The following is a 22,778-nucleotide window of genomic DNA, read 5'->3' as shown; positions in this document are numbered from 1 at the left end:
ACAGGGGGAGCTCTGCTCAGTCACAAGCCAGGCTGACGGCTGCCAGTACAGCGGAGGTGGTGGGAGCCTCTCCCGCCTCCTCAGCAGCGCTAAGGATGTCCAACTGCAACTTAGGCCTGTTCCCCGCTGGCAAATGGACATCCCCCGAGGGCTCCCGGGCTGCTAGAGGGATGTCTGACTGCCAGCTTAGGCCCAATCCCCCGGGGACCAGGCCTAAGCCAGCAGGTGGTCATCCCCTGAGGGGTCCCAGACTGTGAGAGGGCACACACCGGGCTGAGGGACCCCCCCAAGTGCACAAATTTTTGTGCACCGGGCTTCTAGTATATATATAAAAACCTAAGCGACCGGCTGACTGGCCAACCGGCTGGCAGCTATGACAAACACTGACCACGAGGGGGCAGATGCTCAACCACAGGCATGGAAACATGGAACAGAATGGTGAATCTCAGAGGGAAGTGGGCAGGGGGGAGGGTGGGAAGAGATTAACATAAGATCTTATATGCATAGAAGAGACCCGGTGCATGGATTCGGGCACCAGTGGGGTCCCTCAGCATGGCCTGCAGGGATCGGACCAAAACCGGCTCTCCGACATCCCCCGAAGGGTCACGGATTGTGAGAGGGCTCAGGCCAGGCCGAGGGACGCCACCAGTGCACAAATCCATGCACCAGGTCTCTAGTTTTAATATAAAAGGCTTAACACATTAAGTGCCCAGACTGTTTTGTCTTCCGGACGGAAAGTATAGTGTCAGTCACCGGTGACTGACTGGGCACCTAACATGTTAAAGGAATATTTATGGAATTGTTTCTAACATATTAACATGTAAATAAATATTTCCTCTTAGTGTTTTAAATTTATGTTTTCTTATAGAGTACTAGAGGCCCAGTGCACGAAATTTGTGCACTCTGAGGGGGGGGGTCCCTTCAGCCTGGATTGCAAGCGGGCGCAGGCCAGGCTGAGGTTCCCCACTGGTGCATGATCAGGGCCAGGGAGGGATGTGGGAGATTGGCCAGCCAGGCAGGGACCGCGGGAGGGCTTCAGGGCGTGTCTCACTCAGTCCCGATCAGCTGGACCCCAGCAGCAAGCTAACTGGTTGGAGCGTCTGCCCCCTGGTGGTCAGTGACCATCATAGCAACTCGTAGACCAGTCGACTGTCTGACCTTGGTGGTCAGTGCACGTCATAGCAAGCGGTTGAGCAGCCTTAGCATATCATTAGCATATTACATTTTGATTGGTTGAACGGCTTACCAGACACTTAGCATATTAGGCTTTTATTATATAGGACTAGAGGCCCAGTGCACAAAATTCGTGCATGGGGGAAGGGTCCCTCAGCCTGGCCTGCACCCTCTTACAATCCCACATCAGGCCTAAACCGTCAGTTGGACATCCCTCTTGCAATCCAGAACTGCTGGCTCCTAACCACTGGCCTGCCTGCCTGATCACCTCTAACCACTCTGTCTGCCTGGCTGATCGCCCCTAACCACTCGCCTGCCTGCCTCATTGCCCCTAACCACTCTGTCTGCCTGCCTGATCACCCCTAACCACCTCTGCCTGCCTGATTGCCCCTAACCACTCACCTGCCTGCCTGATTGCCCTTAACCACCTCTGCCTTGGCCCCGCCACCGTGGCTTCATCCAGAAGGATGTCTGGAAGGTTGTTTGGCTATCCAGTCTAATTAGCATATTACACTTTTATTATTATAGATTGTTTTATAATTATAGGTACACAAACCTTTCAACCATTTCTTTTATGATTTCTGATGTTAGTGTTTAATTATGGCCCTAACTGGTTTGGCTCAGCAGATAGTGCGTCAGCCTGCGGACTCAAGGGTCCCAGGTTCGATTCCAGTCAAGGGCATGTACCTTGGTTGCGGGCACATCCCCAGTAGGGGGCGTGCAAGAGGCAGCTGATCAATGTTTCTCAATCATCGATGTTTCTAACTCTCTATCCCTTTCCCCTCCTCTCTGTAAAAAATCAGTAAAATATATTTTAAAAAAATTATGAATTGACTTTCATGCTCACTTTTTCATATTTTCCTCTGGTACTTTTTATCTTTTACATATAAATCTTTAATTAATCTTTAATTTATTTTTGTGTAATGTGTGAAGTAAGACATATATTGTTTCCTTCAAAGTGTTCATTACTAAAGCCAAACACTACTTATTAAAATGTATTTGTTCTCTGTAGATTTAACGGACATTACCATAAAATAAAATTTTGTCATATCTATATTCTAAAAAATGTGAAATATAGAGACTTATAAACACCAGCACAACTTTTTATTATATCCACTAGAAATTTTTCCCTTCCAAATGAGCAATACATCCTTCAGTAAATATAAACTTACACAATGCTTTCACCACACACACACCCTTCTTTTACTTTGCAGATGCTGGACCTATAACATTAAATTAGAAACAGCACTTTCTAACACTAAGTCTAACTTTAAATTAAAAAAACCCCACATATGTTCTATTATGCAAATTAAAGAAGCCTAAAATATGCATGAGTCCATATAAATGCCACTAAGTTCATTGGGGTCTAAATACTTCACAATAAATCAGATTGATAACTGCGCTATTATACAAAATTTCAGAATATTTTAAACATTCTTTGCAAAAGTTGACTTTTACTTTCAATACAATGGGAAAAGTGTGAATAATCACTTGAAGTATCAGATATTTAACATTTAAGGAACATTAAGTTTCTTAAAATTGCATTTTATTTAGACTTCTGTTGAGTTACTTTTCTTTAATGAGCGCTTTTTTTTTTTTTTAATTTGAAAACCCTGGGGTAGGCAGATGCATAGTCTTTGATCTGAAATCCTGCTGCCTCTAATCTCTTTGGATATGCAGGAACATGACATGAGGTGCTTGCAGAGGCTTGTACAAGGAGAAACAAGTTGTAATAGATTACTTCTCTTCAGTGCTTTATTCAATATCAAATATCAATATCCATCATGGAAACAGAACACTAAATTCTGCTTGTAAATAAAATATGCATTTCCAGTGAAACATTTAATAGCATTCTAAAGAGTATATTAAAGCTACCTAAAGGTCTGATATTTTATTTTTTAGCAGAAATAAATTGTCCTCATTTATTATTTTTTAAATTTATTATTAAATTGATTGGGGTGACATTGGGCAACATGAACATATAGATTTCAGGTGTGGGTTTCTATGTTACAAGATCTGTATATTGCATCATGTGCCCACCACCCAAAGTTAAATCTTCTGTCACCTTGTTAGAATGCCCTTCTCCCTTAACTTTCTTCCCTCCGGCTACCACTACACTGATGTTTGTGTTCATGAGCTTCAGTTTTATATCCCACATGAGTGAAATCATATGGTTTTGAGCTTTTTCTGACTGACTTATTTCTCTTAGCATAATGTTCTCAAGGTCCATCCATGTTATCGCAAATGATGCTATTTCATCCTTTCTTATGGCTGAGTTGTACTCCATTGTGTATATATACCACAAGGTCTGATTTTAAATGTCAATGTTAAATTTGATTTGGGATTATATCTATTCCAATATAATTCTAAAGCCAATCATAGTCACTGAGTAAATTATTTATGAAATATTTTGCCCTAAAAAAGACCTGGGTTAAGTAGAAAAAAATTTTTTTTTGAGAGAGAGAATCATTGATAGGCTGCCTCCTGCACACCCCTCACTGGGGATGGAGCCCACAACCCAGGCATGTGCCCTGACTCGGAATCAAAGAGTGACCTCACAGTTCATAGGTCAATGCTCAACCACTGAGCCACACCAGCCAGGCTAAAGTAGAAATTTATATAAATTGTTCATCAATGATGTGTCTATAGAACAGTGATGTATTCAATTCATTATTATATATGCAATATGTAATAGTGTTAGTAAAGTGAGTTCTAAATAGTTTAGGATGAAATCACCTGAAATATAACCTGAATCTTTCCCTTCTATTATCCTGAATTGTCTTGGTGCTCATGGACAATTCTCAAGCAAATGAATAGGGAACAAACTGTACTATGTTTGCTAGGTCTGCTGTAACAAAGTACCACACACTGGGTGGTTAAACATCATAGATTTTCGGTCTCACAGTTCCGTAGGCTGGAAGCCCAAGAACCAGGGGTCCTGTAACACTGAATCTGTCCTATGTCTCTCCCCCAGCTTCTGGTGATTTGCTGGCAATCTTTGGCATTGGTTGACTTAGTAGAAGCATCACTTAATCTCTGTCTTTATCTTTATATAGTATTCTCCCTGTGTGCATTTCTGTGTCCAAACGTCCCCTTTTTATAAGGACATCAGGCATATTAAATTCGAGCCTACCCTAATGACCTCATCTTACCTCTCACATGTGCTAGGACCCCATTCCAAATAAGGACACATTCTGAGGTACGAGGGTCAGGACTTGAACCGATGAACTTTGGAGGAACACAAGTAAATCCAAAACACAAACAATCCAACAAGCCGTGCCCAGACCAGAACCTCAGATTGTGGTAGAGTTGTGACGATAAGAAGGTTCAAACCCTCAACTCAAATGAAATGCTTGTTTTATTGGTAAGTTTCATTTACTTGTGTTAACATAGCTGCTCTTTGCTCTGGTCAACTGATCACTTTTTTAGGTTCTCACAGTGCTTCCAAAGCAAGCCTGTTTGTAACAATGTGTTTGAGAAACTAGCTCAAAAAACAACAGAACCTTGATAGAAACACTTTTTATCTTATAACAGAATTAGCACAACAAACTATATCTGACTTCACCGAGGGTTTGGGGTATAGTGTGTGAAATAGAAAGGACATTCTGAATCAAGGAACTTTTGACCATCAGAATGATGCCAATACAACTTGTCATTGTGTGGCTTCGGCCACACATGATGGAAATAACACTATTATCTAGTCCTGTGCATAAATCTCTCGGCCTTTTTTAGCATTACAAGAAGAAAATGTAAAGCTAAATTTCATCACAGCAACTTGTACCGGTTTCCTGTGGCTGTCATAACAAATGATCACAAACTTGGTGACTTAAAACAGAAGGAATTTATTCTCCCACAGTTCTGGAGGCCAGAAGTCCAAAGTCAAGGTTCTGGAAGGGCAATGCTCCTTCTGAAGGCTCTAGGGGTAAATCTCCTTGGTTCTCCCACCCCCTGGGGGCTCCAGGCTTTCCTTGGCTTGTGACCACAACACCCCAACCTCTGCCTCTGTCTTCACATGCCTTCTCCTCTGCGCATCCCTATCTTCTCTTCTGTCTGTCTGAAGGACACTTAGCATTGCTTTTAGCACCCATGTGGGTAATCCAGGAGGATCTCATCTCCTGAGATTTAACTTAATTAGATCTGCAATGACCTTTTTTCCAAATAAGGTCACATTCACAGGTTCTGGGTGTTAGGACATTGACATTTCTTTTTTGGGAGCCACCATTCAACCCACTACACAACTGCCCAAGAATGTCCCTTGTATTTAAAAAAAGTCTTAAATATTTTTCAAATTAAGCTGTGGTGTATTAGTATACCAGCAGTAGTATATTACTTAACAGAAAAACAAATCGGAAATTCATTCTGGGCTAAATCAGAAGGAATGCAAAATCCATTCAGCTTTTCTAGGCTTTGACCAGTTCGACTAGCTCCACTTCTCCTTCCAGCCACGCCTCCTGGCTCATCTCTCTGCACTGAGCTAGAGAGTAAGTTGCTCTTCTTGTGTCTCTCTTCAGGGCTTTTGCCAGAGGATCTTATTCTATTCTGTTGGATTCTGAGTCTCCTGGTTAACTTTGGTCCCCTGTCCATCTTTTGGGTTTCAAATCCAAGGGTTACTTTTCTAGAAAGTGTTGCTGTCCCAACAAGTCTGTGTTAAATGTCTTTCCTATGGGAGTTTGTAGCACTGTGTACTAATCTATCCATACAGACAACATGAGAACCAATGGATAAAATGAGGATATTAATCACAAGCTGTATCCAGTCTAGGACTCGCAACATACTATCAGTAGGGTAGCCATGCTGACTAACTTGGAGTCATTATATCGTTCTGCTTTTGTGAGCCATCAATGATGTTGTTATTGAAATGACTATCACTATGAAGTTCTCTGAAGCACCATTTGTCTTTCCAAAATAGAATCATGGGTGAGATGTGCATAGAAAACAAATACACTACCATCTGGCAACATTTATCACCGACAACATAATGAGGACTAGGAATAGAGGGACCAACAGCTAACGGCCAAAGAAAAATCATGTCTCACATCTCTCTCTCTCTCTCTCTCTCTCTCTCTCTCTCTCTCTCTCTCTCTCATTTTTGTGTGTTTCTTTTTGTCTGCAAACAACAACAATGGTTAACTTAAACAAAAAAGGAATTAATTGGAAGGATATTGGGTGGCTCATGGAGTGAGGTTAGGGCATGGATAAGGGAACAAGGCACAGCAAGGATCCTCAGAAGAACCACCGGCTTAGGACACTGGCCTTGCAATGCCACCACAGGACGGTGCACTGGTCAGTCATGCTGCTGCATTCCGTAGCCCTGGGACCCTCCCTACCCACCACTTGACACTCAACTTTGTCAGTCCCCATGAAAAAATCTCTAACAGACATTTACTTTATGGCAACCCTCAGGGCTGAAAACCTGGAGCAAGTGCATCTGATGGTGACACCTTGGCCACATGCCAAGTGATGACTGCCAGGGGATGATGGCAAAGTCCATGTTCAGCTAGACTGGTGTCCCCCAAATAAGAAAAGTGTGGCCCTAGCAGGTTTTCTCAGTGGATAGAGCGTTGGCCTGCGGACTGAAGGGTCCCAGGTTCGATTCCGGCCAAGGGCACATGCCTGGGTTGCAGGCTCGATCCCCAGTAGGGGGCGTGCAGGAGGCAGCCAATCAATGATTCTCTCTTATCATTGATGCTTCTATCTCTCTCTCCCTCTCCCTTTCTCTCTGAAATCAATAAAGAAATATATTTTAAAAAGAAAAGAAAAGTGTGGAGATATGCGACAGCCAAAAAGACTCGACCTTTGTACTTCAATGAATTACATTGGAGCCATTCACCTAGTTTTGTGAATTGAGAACATATCATAGCCCAACAGAAATAAGAAAAGAAGCAAATTTCGTTATAAAAATAATACAGCAATAACCCAAAAATTATTGTTTATGACAAAATATACCCTCTTACACATGCTAGCTAAGATGAGCTAACACAGGGGCAATGTTTAAAGACATGACAATGATTAAGAAAAAATAGGAGATTAAAAAAAATAGAATTTCCATGGAAATTATAATTAATTTTATAATTAATTTTATATTTTAAATTTGTGAATCAAATGTTATAATCACCTTTTCTCGGAAACCAACTCCTATGAACTGCTGATAAACCACAGATTCTCTTAAGTGATGTATTGACTTCTATTTGAGAAATACTGACCTAAAGAATTTAGAAAGAGGTTCTAAGAAATATGACAAGTAACATATAATAAAGTGATAGTTCAAATTAATCAGAACATTAACTAATGATGTATAGAAGTATACTGGCAAAGAAAATAAAGGGGATCCTTACCTCACTTTTTAAATAAAGATACATTTCATATATATAAAAATAAATACATTTCATATATACATATAGCAATCTATAATAATAAAAGTGTAATACAGTGGGGCCTTGACTTACGAGTGTCCTGACTAACGAGTTTTTCGAGATACGAGCTGTCTCTTGGCCGATTTTTTGCTTTGAGTTGCGAGCTAAAATTCGGGTTACGAGCCAGCTTCAGATACCCCACCGCTAGTTGGTGCAGCGAACGTCACAGTGAACGCCACAACATCAGCCCAGCATCATGTGTCTCACTCGTTCACAATTGATTTGACATACGAGTAATTTGAGTTACGAGCTCCATCACGGAACGAATTAAACTCGTAAGTCAAGGCCCCACTGTATGCTAATTAGACTGGCTGTCCTTCCAGACATCCTTCTGGACGTCCTTCTGGATGACCTTCCAGACGAAGCTGGGGCTTTGAGGGAAGCCCGGGTGCCAGAGGGAAGCCAGTGCCAGGAGCTGGGGGAAGGAAGGCATATTCTTGCATGAATTTCATGCATCAGGCCCCTAGTCTATAATAATAAAAGCATAATATGCTAATTAGACCAGATGTCCTTCCGGAAGTCCTTCCGGATGACCTTCCAGATGAAGCTGGGGCTGCGAGGGTCGAGGCAGCTGCCGGGGCTGCCAGGACCGAGCCCCTTGCATGAATTTCATGCATTGGGCCTCTAGTATATATATAACATTTCATACATATAACGAAATGTCAGAAAAAGCATGATTCAATTCTTTAGAAATAAATGAGGATGAGGATAGTTTTTCTATACGGGATTCAAAACCCACAAGGTTTAAATAAATAAATAAAACTTTATAAAGTTGATTACATAGAAAAAAAGTTCTGCATTTGTATCATTTATGAAAAGGCAAAACATGTATCTTCAACATAAAGAGCCATTATAGATTAGCAAGAGAAAGTTAGTGTAAAATGGGCAAAAGTCAAGAATGATGCAGAGATTGGTCACAGAAAAGAAGTACATGTGACCAGGACTAAACAAAAACAAATTAAAAAATAATTACAGCCCTAACCAGTTTGGCTCAGTGGATAAAGCATCAGCCTGTGGACTGAAGGATCCCAGGTTCGATTCCAGCCAAGGGCATGTACCTTCGTTGCGGGCACATCCCAGTGGGGAGTTGTGCAGGAGGCAGCTGATCGGTGTTTCTCTCTCATCGATGTTTCTAACCCTCTATCCCTCTCCCTTCCTCTCCGTAAAAAATCAATAAAATATATTTAATAAAAATAATTACAAATACTTTTTCACCTTTTGGGTGGTATTTTAAAATATTAATTGTTGTGAGGGTGGGGAAATAAGGCACTCTCATATATTGTTTATAGGGTATAAATTGATAGAAACCTTTATAAGGACAACTTGGCAGTACCTATCAAAATTTTAAAAGCATGTATCTTTTGATCCCACATTTTCTTTTCTTTTTTTAAAATATATATATATTTTTTATTGATTTCAGAGAGGAAGGGAGGGGGAGAGAGGGAGAAACATTAATGGTGAGAGAGAATCATTGATCGGGTGCCTCCTGCACCGGGAATCGAGCCCGCAACCAAGGCATGTGTCATGACTGGGAATTGAACTATGACCTCCTGGTTCATAGGTTGATGCTCAACCACTGAGACACACAGGCTGGGCTGATCCCACAGTTTCACTTTGAGAAATTTGTCCTGTAGGCATATTTAAGAGAACAAAGTTTTCTAAATATATGTACTTTGTGTGATATTTTTGTAATAGAAAATACACACAGAAACATCCTTAGTGCCCCCAACAAAAATGGACCAGTTAAATACGTTTGGGTATGTCCAAATAATGGAAGAGTATTTAAAACATCCATACATACCAATGGATATTGTTAGGTTAAAAATTATTATTATATAACAATATGTATAATCCAATTTGGACTAAAAAAAAAAGAAAAGATGTACTATATATAGATGATATAACTCTTGCTGTCTGAAAATAACAAGGTGAAGAGGATAAATGTCATACTTTGAAATATATATATAAGTACTCTAACATCTTAATGATAATAATAAAACTATAAAAGGCTCAATTTCCTCCAGCAAATAAATGTTCCGTATATAGAAATTACTTTAGTTTCTAGGATTGCCTCAATTAGCTTGTCCTTCCTAAAAATAATTTTTAAAAAAGATTTAAAATATTGGTGCTGTTTTTTAAATTTGTAATGACCCGTTAATTTGTGGCTATGACATCCCATGGGAACAAGACCATGTTTTATAGCTGCTGCAATCTCAGTTTCCTTTGCCTGCCAGATGCAGTGAGTCAGTGTCTGTGGCATGCAAATCACCCAGGATTCGCCTGCGGCATCTGCACATGCCCAGCTGCAGTCATCAGCTTGACACCTTATAACCCAGATGCTGTTGGCCTTTATCATCTTTGGCATGAATCCGAGGCTCACTCTCCAATGGAATAGACAAGAGATAAATCATCTAACGGGCTTGGCCTTGCTGGCATCAGACTCCTTAATTGTGAACACTTATCATATAATGAACACAAAACTGATCAGTAGCATGAGTCACAGCTGGCCCCAACACCTCAATTTAAAAGTCAGACCACTTCTTCAATAGTCTCTGAGTATACAAATACCATCTTCAAATCTATAGAATATTACATATCAAAATAAAAATGCAAGTTTCGTTTTCAGCAAAACTGCTCTCTCATTGAATGAACAGAACTGGCAAGATCAGACAGCAAGATAATGTATTTGTTTAGTCATAGCCTTTGAAGAGAATGGTACACTATTAGGCTGTAACTCTCCTGAAAATAACTTAGAACATATATGAAGACTGTCCTTGAAAGGAGTTGCAATTCAATAATTATATTGTATTGTTGGATTACCAGCAAGGAAGAAAAATACTGTTCTTGAAAGAATTACATAGAGTAAGGTGAACATGGAACTTGGAACTTAAAATTTTCTACATAGATTATTTTCCTTCCCTAATGAAGACCTACTATAGCACAGTAAGAATGGGTCTATGGACACATCTGCCTGGACTAGTGTTTTCTAAAAGTGGGATGAAATATAATTGTCATCATCATTTCATCATATTGCCTTGATAGGTACGATATTTGCTTCTAAACCAAGACTATTTTTATTTCAATCTTAAACCTACAGTTCATCTTAAAAACTTAATTTTTAAAGTTCATATTAAAAAGAACAACTGGAGCCTAGCTTGTTTGGCTCAGTGGATAGAGCATCAGCCTGCGGACTAAAGGGTCTCGGGTTTGATTCCCAGTCAAGAGCACATGCCCAGGTTGCAGGCTCAATCCCCAGTGTGGGGCATGCAGGAGGCAGCTGATCAATGATTCTCTCTCATCATTGATGTTTCAATCTCTCTCTCCCTCTCCCTTCCTCTCTCTGAAAACAATAAAAATAATAAAAATAAAACATGTGTTTACAAAAAACCTACACATTGATGCTTACAGCAGCTTTGCTCAGAATTGTGAAATTCTAAAGCATTCAAGATGTCCTTTAATAGGTGAATGGGTAAACTCTGGTATATCCAGACAGTGGAATATTGTTCAGTTCTAAAAAGAAATGAGCTATCAAGCCATGGAAAGACATGGAGGAAACATAAATGCAAATTTCTAAGTTAAAAAAGCCAATCTGAAAAAGCTATTGTATGATTCCAACCACATAGCATTCTGGAAAAGGCAAAACTATCTATATATATAAAAGCCTAAGTGACTGTTACGACTGAACAACCAGAACGACCAGCCGACTGGTTGCTATGACACACACTGACCACCAGGGGGCAGACACTCAACACAGGAGCTGCCCCCTGGTGGTCAGTTTGCTGTCAAAGCCAACCTCCCATGGCCGGCTGGCGGCATCAGCGTCCGGCGTCTGTTCCTTCCATGCCTGGCCCGGCGACCATTGCCTCCTCTCCTGACCCCTCCAGGGCCTTCGGGCCCCAGGCTGGGATGGGGAACTGGGGGTGGGTGGTGGCGAACATGGTCCCTTTCCCAGGGGGGCCAAGGGCCAGCTCCCTCCTTAGGGCCAGCAGCCAACCTCCCACGCCCTGTCCCTCCCCCCGGCCAGCAGGCCCTGATTGGCCCATGGTCCCTCTCCCCGGCCCTCCCACTGGCCAGCAAGCCCTGATCGTTGGCCAGGCCTAGGGACCCCACCTCTAGTGGGGACAATAAAAAGATTAGTATTTAGGATTTTTCGGGCGGTGAAACTATTCTGTATAATACAATGTGGATATCATTATACATTTGTCAAAACCCTTAGAATGTACACTACCAACAACAAACCATAGTGTAAACTATGGACTCTGGGTGATGATGTGTCAGTGTAGGTTCACTGATTGTAACCAACATACCCGAGTGGTGCCGGATGTTGACAGTGGGCACAGTCGTCCGTGTGTGGACACAGTGGTACATGGGAACTCTCTGTCTGTACTTTCTGTTCAATTTTGCTGTGAGCTTAAAACCACTCTAAAAAATTAAATTTATTAATTAAAGTAAGCCAAACACTCAAAAAATATTTATTTGTCTATATTTATAAATTCTAAATTATTTTAATACATGGGGGGGGGTCTAAACTGTTTTTTAAAATAACATAAATATTTAGGTAAACTATAGATGCCCAGAATAAGCTATAAAAAGTTGTTCTCCCCCAGATAGAAGCAGTCTAAATAACAGTATTATGTGAACCCCAAGGAATTAACTGCCTCTACATGAGTTTTAGCCACTGCTTGAGATGGGGATAAGGAAACAGCATAAGTTCTCCTTTTGGTGGGAAAATACTTTTGCTTCTCCAATTCTGGAAGAAGGCTTACTGAGCACGGGCTTAGCACCAGGTCAAGGAAGGGTCAGGCTGAGGTGGTTTGGGGGGTGGGGCAGGCCTGGGAAGTGAATCATCTCAATTCCTTTCTCGAACTCCAAAGGCCAATCTATGCCACCGTGTTCCAGCTCAGTCCCATCACTCCTTATTTTTACATGTTAGTTGCAATTTTCCAGACTAAATGGCATTGTACCATAAGGGATAGAGTCATCATCCTAGAAATAAGGCAGATTTGATTTAAAAAAAAAAAAGCACTGCAGATTAAAAATCATAGGGCGTGCATCATTTTGCCCTTTCCCACTCCCTCTGTTTCTTAATGATGCTTTTCAGAAGGCAGGCATTTTATGAGAAGCTCAATATTTCTAAGATGCACACAGAGTTCCAAGGACCAGGTTGCAAAGTTGCCTTTGTTGCTGAAACCCAGTTTGTGGGGTTTGGAAAGGAAGCTGGACGTTATAGGTCAGGAACCCGGGTAGATTCAGGGCCTGGTCTTTTCCCTATTAGAGTGAGACAGAGTTCATTCAGTTTAGTACTTGCTAAGTGGCTGTACCATGGGTGCAGCACCACTGCGGGCCATGCAGATGGGGCCAGCAAGGAGTCTGAGAACCAATTTCCTTGAAAGAGTTTAAATCTCCTGGAAGTGATGAGCCCACACACGGGCAGGGAGATACTTTATAAAATCCCCTTTTATGAAAGCTTAACATGGGTGCTCAATTTTTGTGTGACGTACTTTATTTAATTTCCTGCTTTCAACAAGGAAGGCTGGTGCTGAAGGGAGAGAAGAAAGGGCCATCGCTACAGCTTGTGTTGTGTGAAGCAACCACTGAAAACCTGCCTTGCACGAGGCACTGGTTATGAAGACGACCTATGAGTAACTTTCTGTGAGAGAGACTTACGGTGCAAAGGATGCCTTCTTTGCCAAGTGAATTAGCATGAGACAGACCTGCTCTATTAAGCTTTAAACAAAGGAATTCACTTTGCCTTATCAAGAGTATTAAATAAGTGGAATTCATCCTCATGAGCTTAATGTATTTTATAAATACGTAATGTGTCAGGAATAGGGCTTTACAAATATCAACTAATTTAATCTTTGTAACAACCCATAAAGGATGACCACTGTTTACAAAGTCATTTTTAAGTTATCAGAAATTCTTAAATTTATTGTTGAGCCATAATTAGTGGACAGATGTTTCAGGTTAGGAATAAAATTTGGGTAAAATTAGTCAAAATTCTACCACTGCAATTAAGTTACACGTGTCACACCAAATCAAAGGTTTTATACATGAACATGTATTTCTTACATTTCCTCTAAAAGCAGAGTCAATACGCCTGGCTGTGGCTTTCTAGACACATCTTGTTTCCTGTCTGTTTGAATCCACACCAACTAAGAGGGTTTTTAAAATAATCGTAAAATAAAGACTTTTTCATGATCTCATCTTAAAGAATAGTTATAAGTACTCCTCTTAATCTAAGAAAGACTCAAATCCCTCTGTTGACCTTATGTTAGCCATGTACCCAAGCCTTCCATCCTCCTCTTCAACATGTTTTTTGTTTGTTTGCTTGCTTGCTTTTTGATTTCAGAGAGGAAGGGAGAGGAAGAGAGAGATAGAAACATCAATGATGAGAGGGAATCATTGATTGGCTGCCTCCTGCACATCCCCCACTGGGGACCCAGCCTGCAACCTAGGCATATGCCCTTGACCGGAATCGACCCCGGGACCCATCAGTCCGCAAACCAACACTCTATCCACTGAGCCAAACCGGCTAGGGCCCATCCTCCTCTTGTCACAGAGATCACCTCAGCAGAAAATGCAAACCACCAGAAGGTGAAAAAGATCTGAGCAGCAGTCCTGCCGATCGCCTTGCAGAGGTCAGCTCAGGGCACGCCGTCTGCGGGCTCCCCAGGTCTGCGATGCCACCGGTTGCAGATGGCACAGTTTACAGGTCGTCCCCAGCAATGCAGAGCACATTACAAACACTCAGATGAAGCTGAGCAGCAGCCTGAACGCTCCTTCCATTTGCATTTCATTATCTCAGGGCTGAGAATTCTCGTCCTGGAACAGCACACAGCTCTGCTCTGGGCTCCCTTTCAACAAGCGTCTCCTCGGAGTTTTTCCTCCTCTTGGCAGTACATTCAACAATCAACAGCTGCACGGGACACACGTGCAGGGACAAACCACTTCCAGCTAAAGGCCACCTACACGCGTGAGCCTGCTCCTGCCCATGAAGTGGCTGGTAAGATCTTCTGCCTCCAGGGGTACCCACAGCTCTCACTGATCTGTATCACTTCCACCCCAACACTCAAGGGCATTTTGTGGAGGTACCATTATGATGCCAAACTGTATTTCTCCATCACAGAGAGGTCGTGGTTACTTTGGAGTAAAGCTCAAATTACCTAATTTAATATTTAGCAGATTCGTTGCCAAAAGTGGGGCTTGATATAAATTCAAGTGCTGAAACTTCACTTGTTTTTAAAAATACCACTGAAAGGAAAATTTAGCCTGGGTACCAGAAATACATTCTGCTCTCTCTCTGAGATGGGTAAAATTCTGTCTCTCTCAGCAGACCTCGATGGCCACCTTCTACATTTTTAATTTCCAGAGACATATGTAGGGAGAGGGCATATGGTCAAAATGATGTTCATATAATAGATCTGTACTCATACTTGGAATTAGAGAGCTTTATTATTTCCCTGGGCATTTTAAAGAAAACTATAAAATGCCATCCTCACTCACTGCACAATGCAACCATCACCGCCACCTTCTGTGTGGGGTGAGCATGTGCTCTGACCTCTGTTGGGTATTAGGGGGAAAGAGATGAATGAGGCCATCTCTTCTGCCCTCAAGGATTTCCAGTCTAACAAAATTTTGTTTTCCATTTAAACATTTATCTTCTTACCAGAAAGTAAAGGAAAAGAACCTGAAAAATGAAATCTGAAATATAGCCTGAAAATGTTGGGACCAGCACTGCTAAAAAAAAAAAAAAAAAATCAGACTTGGATCAAGTGGTCTTTGAGAAAGACCACTATGGGAGGCTGAATAAGCCTCCTTCTCCCATGTTCCCATCCCAGTCCTTGGAATCTGTGAATATGTTACCTCATACGGCAGGAGAGTCCTGAGATGAGATTATCCTGCATTATCTGGGTGGGCCCAAAGCAATCATAGGAGTCCCTCTAAGGGGGATGCAAAAGGGTCAGAGTCAGAGGGAGAAGATGTAAAAGCAGGAGCAGATGTTCGGGATGAGAAGATGCTATGTCCCTGGCCTTCAAGAAGGAGAAAGGGGCCAACGGGGCCCAGAGCCAAGGAATGTGAGTGGCCTCTACAAGCCAGTACAGAGAGAAAACTGATTCTCCCCGAGAGCCTCCAGAAGGAATGCCATCCTCCTGACACATTTTAGACTTCTGACCTCCAGGTCTGTAAGATAATAAATTTGTGTTGCTTCAGCCACTAAATTTTTAGTAATTTGTTACAGCAAAAAAAAAAAAGGGGGGGGGGGGAATGAATACAGGCACCAAACCAGAAGCTAGACCTGGTTCCCAGCATAGGGACAGATACACTTGATCCTTGTAATTTTGAGTAAGTCTTCAGCACTGGCCTATTTTAAATGGGCTATTTCTTTGACCTTATCTCCTCCCATTATCCTTTGAAATCATACCACTTTGTCCCTCAAATGGGTGAAGCTTGTCCATCACATTTTGCTCCCTTTTTCTGATATCTGCATGTATCTGTACTTCCTCAGAGACTTCCTTGACCTTTCTTCAACAGCAGTCCTGTCATGCCCCTCACTCCTTGTTTCATTTTGTTTCGCAACGCTTACAACTACCTGATATATTTGTTCATTATTGATTTCCTCTGACAAAATGTAGGTTCTGCGTTTTGTTCACTACTATATTCCCAGATCCTAGACAATTCCTGCAACATTGTCGGTGCTCAATGCAAAATTTTTGAATGCATGGAGAGTACTAAGTATTTTAACTAATGTAACAACAGTTGTACATAATATAATTAATATAACAACCATAAAAGAAGATTGGTTTTTAAACAATCATGCCATATTTCAGAGCCAAATGAATATTGTCTGCCTATGGTTGCTACAGCAAATAGTGTTGGGGTCATCTCTCTTTCTCTGGATGAAGAACATTGGCTCTAGGCCTCTCCTTGTCCCGAGTGTCTAATTTTTACATAGCTATGGAGTTATGAAGAAAAATGAGCAGCAACTTTCACTGGGAATATTAAAAAAAGATGTAGAGTTTTATTTCTGGTGAAGCAATAGAATAAATATGCTGTATTGAAATAATTATTGAGTTGAATTGTGGAAACCTAAGTTCAATATCCCTCCTAGTCCTGAGATATTATCTCTATGTGTGTGTACTTCATAATTTCTATACCAGCCAAACATATACATATATTTCAGAAATGTTTGGCTAGTATAAAATTGATGAAACTATGTCCCACAGGCAAAATCGATAACAACATCTCAAAATGCTATGAGTAAATGGGTAGATCATAGATCTGGCTCATATTGAGGAACTTCTTATCAGACACAAGCTATTGCAGAGGATAAGCTAATGTTTATAATTGAGAAGACACTCATGAGTTCATATTTTAACTAATGTAATAACAGTTTGCATAATATAGTTAATATAATAACTATAAAAGAAGATTGGTTTTTAAACAATCACGCCATAATTTTCAGAGCCAAATGAATATTGTCTGCCTAAAATCAGTTCTCTTGTGAGGTGCTTCAGCTATTTTACCATGGCTATCATTGCTCAGAACATTTATATAACTTCTTTTGTTTGGAATTGCCATCAAAATTGGAGGAAAGAAGATATACAAATGTCCAACAGACACAAGAAAGAAAGCTCAACATCATCAGTCTTAAGGGAAATGTAAATCAAAACCAAAATGAGATAATTCTTCACATCTACTTGGATGGCTATTATTAAAAAATGGAAAGTTACAGGTATTGGCCAGGATGTGTTTAAAATGGAAACCTTGCCCGGCCGGTATGGTTCAGTTGGTTGAGCACAGTTCCATGAACTAAGAGGTCACTGGTTTGATTCCCAGTCAGGGCACATGTCCAGGATGTGGGCTCAATCCCTAGCAGGGGGCATGCAGGAGGCAGCCAATCAATCATCGATGTTTCTATCTTTCCTTCTCTATTCCTCTGTCTTTTAAAAAAAAGTCAATAAAAACATTAAAGAAAATACAACCTTTGTATATTGCTAGTAGGAATGTAAAATGGTGCAGCCACAGTGGAAAAACGGTTTGGCAGTTCCTCAAAAAGTTAAACATAGTAATACCATATGATCCAGCAATTCCACTCCTAGGTATATAGTCCACAGAACTCAAAACAGGCCTTCAGACAAGTACAAGTGCACTATGTTCATAGCAGCGCTTTTCAGAGTAACTAATGGTAGAAAGAACCCAAAGGTCCATTAGTGGATGAATGGACACACAAAATGTGGTATAGGTATACAATGAAGTGTTATTCAGTTATAAACAAGGAATGACATACATTACACAATGTAGATGAACCACGAAAACACTATGTTAAGTAAAAGAGGTGAGACACAAAACATCATATATTGTATGATTCCATTTATATGAAATATCCAAAATAGGTAAATCCATAGAGACAGAAAGCAGACTGGTGTTTGTAAGGGGTTGAGGGAAGGGGGAAATAGGAATGAATGCATCATGGATACAGAGTCTTCTTTGGGTGATGAAAATATGTTGATAGAGGTGGTGGTTGTAAAGCACTGTGAATGCACTAAATACCACTGAATTGTACACTTTAAAATGGTTAATTTTATGTTGTGTGAATTTTACCTCAATAAAATATTAAAAACTAAAAAACGGGAAAAGACTCCATTGAATTCTCCAAGGATACCTACATAATGGCATAGCATAGTGCCTGTGGCTAGGTGCCCAGGAAATATTTATGAAATTGAATGGTAGAAAATATTCATGTCCTGTAAGTAAATTTTTTTTTTAATTAGTCAAGATCATTCTAGCCATTCAGCTGACTAAGACACGTTATCAAACTGAGTCATGCCATCTTCGTTTTGAAAATAATGATGTGTAAATACAAAGTAAGAGACTGCTGCCAGAAACTGACATTTCCTCCTGCCTAGCAAACTTGAACCTGTTCTTCAAACACTCCAGCCCAAATGCTACCTCCCCTGGGAGCTTCTCCTACCTCTCCAGGCAGAGCTTCTTTCCTCCTGGGCCTTCCACCTTCTGCTGTTCAAGGTTATCTAAGCACCTCCAGTTCTAAAAGTTACCTGTCTCCCCACAACAGTGTCACTCAAAAGAAAGCAATGGCTCTAATCTATTGGCACACACTTAGCAAGAAGCACCACTGTTGGCAGAGGGATCTTCATAAATGTTTGTCAAATGACAGAGGAATGAACCAATGAATGACTGAATAAATAAACTTTTGGTCTGGTTTGCAAACTGGCTCAAAGGGCAATTCTAAAATCAGAAGTCCATATTTGTTTTTGAGTAATGCCAAATTTTTGAAATGAATGTATACACGTTCAATGTGACTTTTGAAAGAAACTCTCTGGCTGTTGAAATTCTAATGTCTTTGCCAAAACCCATCCAGTCCTTCTTTAATTGACACACATTATACATTCTCCCTGGGGTGACTGCTGTGCAAAGCATAGTCAGGCAGATGCTACTAAGACCAAAGATTTTTCCGCATAAACATGTGCTAACTTGTTCTCTACAAGAGTAAACAACGAGTCTTTGTCACTGAGGAAGAAATGTTTTAAAATTTTTGTAATCAAGCTGCCAGGGCAATTCTGCCAGACTTTCTTATCTCCTGGGAACATCCTCTGATAACAATGCAGTTTTGTGCTAAATTTCAAACAAATCTGGGCCACTGCAGGTTTGTCAGGGTGGGGACGGCCATGTAATTATGTGCCTTCATTCTGTCCTTACACAAAACAAGATGGAATTCTTAGCATTTTTCTTTGACCTTGGGGCATTCTTTGAAACTTGAAACAGCAGGAAACTTAATGGATTGAAATAAGGAAAAATAGTGTTCACCTGAAACTACACCAACCTGATAATATAAGTCTTTAAAAAGCTATGCTTAAAACATTCCCAAGGTTTTAAAACCCAGTCCCATTTTGATGGCCAACCACTTGGCTAAAATTCACTTTACCTAAAACAGCACTTCTAGCACCCCCTGCTCAACCCCCCTGCTTTATTTTCTTCCAGGTTCTTATCACTACCTTGTATTTGATCATATATTTGTTTGTTTATCCCAATAGAATGTGAACGCCATGGTGGCAGGGACTTTATGTATCTTATTACCACCATGCTCGCTGCAGCTAGAAGGGTGCCTGAGACAGTAGGTACTCAATTCCTATTTGTTGACTGTGTCTTTCATCTAAATTATATTTAAAAATTGTGATCATTAAAGGAAATAAGAAAGAAGTACTTGGAAGCAATTCAAAACAATAAGCTTCACTTAGTCATGTTTAACAACTGCAAAATCCACACACTCACTAGCAAACTAAATCTATTAGAGACACATTGACGTGACCTACAGAGAGACACCAAAGAAAGTGCCTGTACCTCCTCACACGTGGTGAAGTTAAAATCAATATGTAGCACAGACTTATTTGATAAGCTACCAAGTATTAGTTGAATGAACTGCCCAAGTAGCAGTTAAATTTAAATTCTGAGTTGCCAAGTAAAACGTTGATATATCTCAAAATAAGCACAGTTCTGGCACAGACTTATCCCATTCTAGCGTGTGTATACGGGACCGTATTTTTAACTTGAGACAATGCACTCATCGAGTATTCATAACGGGAGCTCCCACCTTGTTCCCTGACTCCTGCTTTATTATGATATTGTTTTCAGCTCTCAACTCTGGTCTCCCTCTCTCATTTCTGCCACTGTTTTCAATGTCAAATCTTGGATCCAATACCAAGGTCAGCTTCACCTTCCAGGCCAACCCACACTGACCCTCTGGCTTCCCGGCCCAGCCCCTCTAAGAAGCACCTCCCCTGATTCGGTGCAGCCCTGGGTCCCACCGCTGGCCTGGAGCTCCCCCGAGGCAGTTTGAACACAAGGCCACCACCCAGACAGACACAGGGTGGAGTTTAGCCATATGAACACAACGCCATGCTACGAAAATAAACTGCGTCCTACCACGTTCAACAATGATTGGTGCCATATCCCCAAATTGCTTATTTTACCCATATGCCTCAAGTCCACTCTCAACATAGGAAGGCAGAAGCAAATCCAGTGAAAATATTTTTTGTGTGATAATAGTGCATGCAAATTAATCGTCTTGGTCATAACAATTAATAAGATTTTACAGCTGTTCTGACTAATAAAAGAACAATTTCAGTAATAGCTTGTATTGGGGACAGGGTGCGGAGGCAGGACCTTCAAACCATTTATCCCAAGTTACTGGGGGGTTGGCGCCCATGTCATATCTGATGTGTACCCAGCATACAATGCATCTCACAGTTTAAGGCAGTATATATGCTGCTTCCCCATTAACTGATTAAAACATAGTTTATTGACTTTAAACATTTCTAAAAGCAGTGTATGCTTATTGTAAAAAGCAAAACCAAAGACCTCAAACAAATCAGAAAAAATATGAAGTAAAAATGCCCCTCTCATTCCCCAGGGAATGAGAACTAACAGCTTGGGATATACCCTTTTCTGATACTGCTCATCACACACAAAATGTTTTCATAAAAACGAAGCCAACTTGATATGCCATAATCACATTAACTTCTTTTCGACAATAGTTCAGAATTATTTCTCTTTCGCCTGGGTATTATGACTAAGTTTGTCTTCCACCTCCACATATTAAGAGCAGGGGATAATTTAAGCATATGATATATTTGAGGTATTTTGAAAAATAATTTCTCTTTCTAGAAAAGGTAATTGGAAATGTGCAAAGCAAATGAATAAAAAAATCACCAGACTGAGTGTGTTTTGTTGTTTGTTTTTTTCAGATTGAAGACTGATTCCTCTTTAGCCCTGACTTATGGCCAACTTTCATATGTCTCGTGCCTGTGTTATAATCAAATCCCACTTTGAGAAAAATATTTTTTCTTGTTTTTAAAATAGCAAGTATTAGATATTTCTCTCTTTTTAAAAAATCCTCATCTGAGGATATTTTCCCATTGATTTCTAGAGAGAACGGAAGAGAGAGGAAAAGACAGAGAGAAATGTAACAGGCCAGGGAGAAGTCTGTAACCGAGGTACATGCTCCTGACCAGAATCGAACCCTGGACCCTTTGGTCCGCAGGCCTATGCTCTATCCACTGAGCCAAATTGGCTAGGGAGAGAAAAAATATTTTCTTTAGTTATATGCTACTTCCTTCTTCTTGAGATATCACATTCAATACACTTGTTACTATAATTAGTACATGTTCCTTCCATCTTCCCTTGCAAGGAATCCCTACAAAAATATGCATTTGAAAATTCTAAATTTGTTTAATGGCAGTCAAGCAGAAAAAAAAATCAATAGTCACAACAACTATTTTCGGGTGTATAAGGATTTTACCAACATCCTCAAGCTGATAGCAATGTTTTGCATTTTTGCATCCAACTGCATTTTCTTCGAACTATCATTTCCTCCTTAAACTTAAAAAAAATCACATAAGAATGTATAAATACACCACTGTGCTACGTAGAACATTTTGCAGCTTGGAAGCAATGGCATAAGCAGTGAGTCAGCCAGCATGTACTAAGTACCTACTGTGTGCCATGTGCTGTGCTAGGCCTTAAGGAAACCAAGGAGAAGATAACTTTGAGCAGTTCCCTGGCTGGTGGGGACAGAGGACGTGAAAAACCAATGACGACGCAATGGTATGTGTGCCAGGTGAGCTCAGGGAGTAATTCCCCCTGCACTGGGGTGGAGAAGGATTTCTAGATGGTGACAGCTCAGCCACAGGTCCCAAGAGACGGGAACTCACCAGGTGAAGCACAGGGAAGGAACAGTGGGCGAGGAGAAGACCACAAAGCCAAGCAGAGAAGCAGAGCACAGTATGTGAGATGAGATGCAGAGTCTGGGCGCTGGGGCCCAGGGCTGTGTGACTAGGGTGGGTGATAATGTTGGTGACACAGGCGGGGGCCAAGCAGACCAGAGATTTGCGTGAGACCTTGAGTTTTAACTTTATCCTGAGGGCAGGGGCAGGGTCACTGAAGATTTTGTCAAGAACTGGGAAATAAACTGCATTGCCACTTGCTCCAAGTAAAAGTAAGACATTCATGTGTGTGAATCACCGGAAAACTACCCAGGCCCTCACTGGGTTCTGTGCACATTTGGACAAAAGGATAACAATCTCAATGATGTGGTTTCCCAGACCACCAAAGATAACAAACTGCACATGGAACCATTTCTTTGTATCTATATGAGATAACAGATGAATAGAT

The 22,778-nt window shown here is 40.9% G+C and overlaps 1 protein-coding gene across 8 annotated transcripts in view; it reads right to left on the bottom strand.

Annotated features, from left to right (window-relative positions):
* The window catches only part of PHACTR2 (phosphatase and actin regulator 2), a 170,808-nt gene that overhangs the window by 135,118 nt on the left and 12,912 nt on the right, over positions 1 to 22,778 (bottom strand). For 4 of the 8 annotated variants that reach the window (XM_005859081.2, XM_005859085.2, XM_005859082.2 and 1 more), the window contains exon 1: positions 11,894 to 11,969. The exons of 2 other annotated variants lie outside the window; for them this stretch is intronic. In XM_005859081.2, coding sequence (XP_005859143.1) covers positions 11,894 to 11,954 — 61 coding nt within the window. In that variant the 5' untranslated portion in view covers positions 11,955 to 11,969. Of the gene's footprint in view, positions 1 to 7,288; positions 7,308 to 11,893; positions 11,970 to 18,561; positions 18,644 to 22,778 lie in introns of those variants that run through there. 2 more of the 8 variants (XM_014533899.1, XM_014533901.1) reach the window with 2 other exon arrangements.

Source organism: Myotis brandtii, unplaced genomic scaffold (assembly GCF_000412655.1).
Source record: "Myotis brandtii unplaced genomic scaffold, ASM41265v1 scaffold123, whole genome shotgun sequence".
NCBI lineage: Eukaryota > Metazoa > Chordata > Mammalia > Chiroptera > Vespertilionidae > Myotis > Myotis brandtii.
Note: the sequence above shows the minus strand (reverse complement) of the source record. Positions and strands in the feature narration are given on the sequence as shown.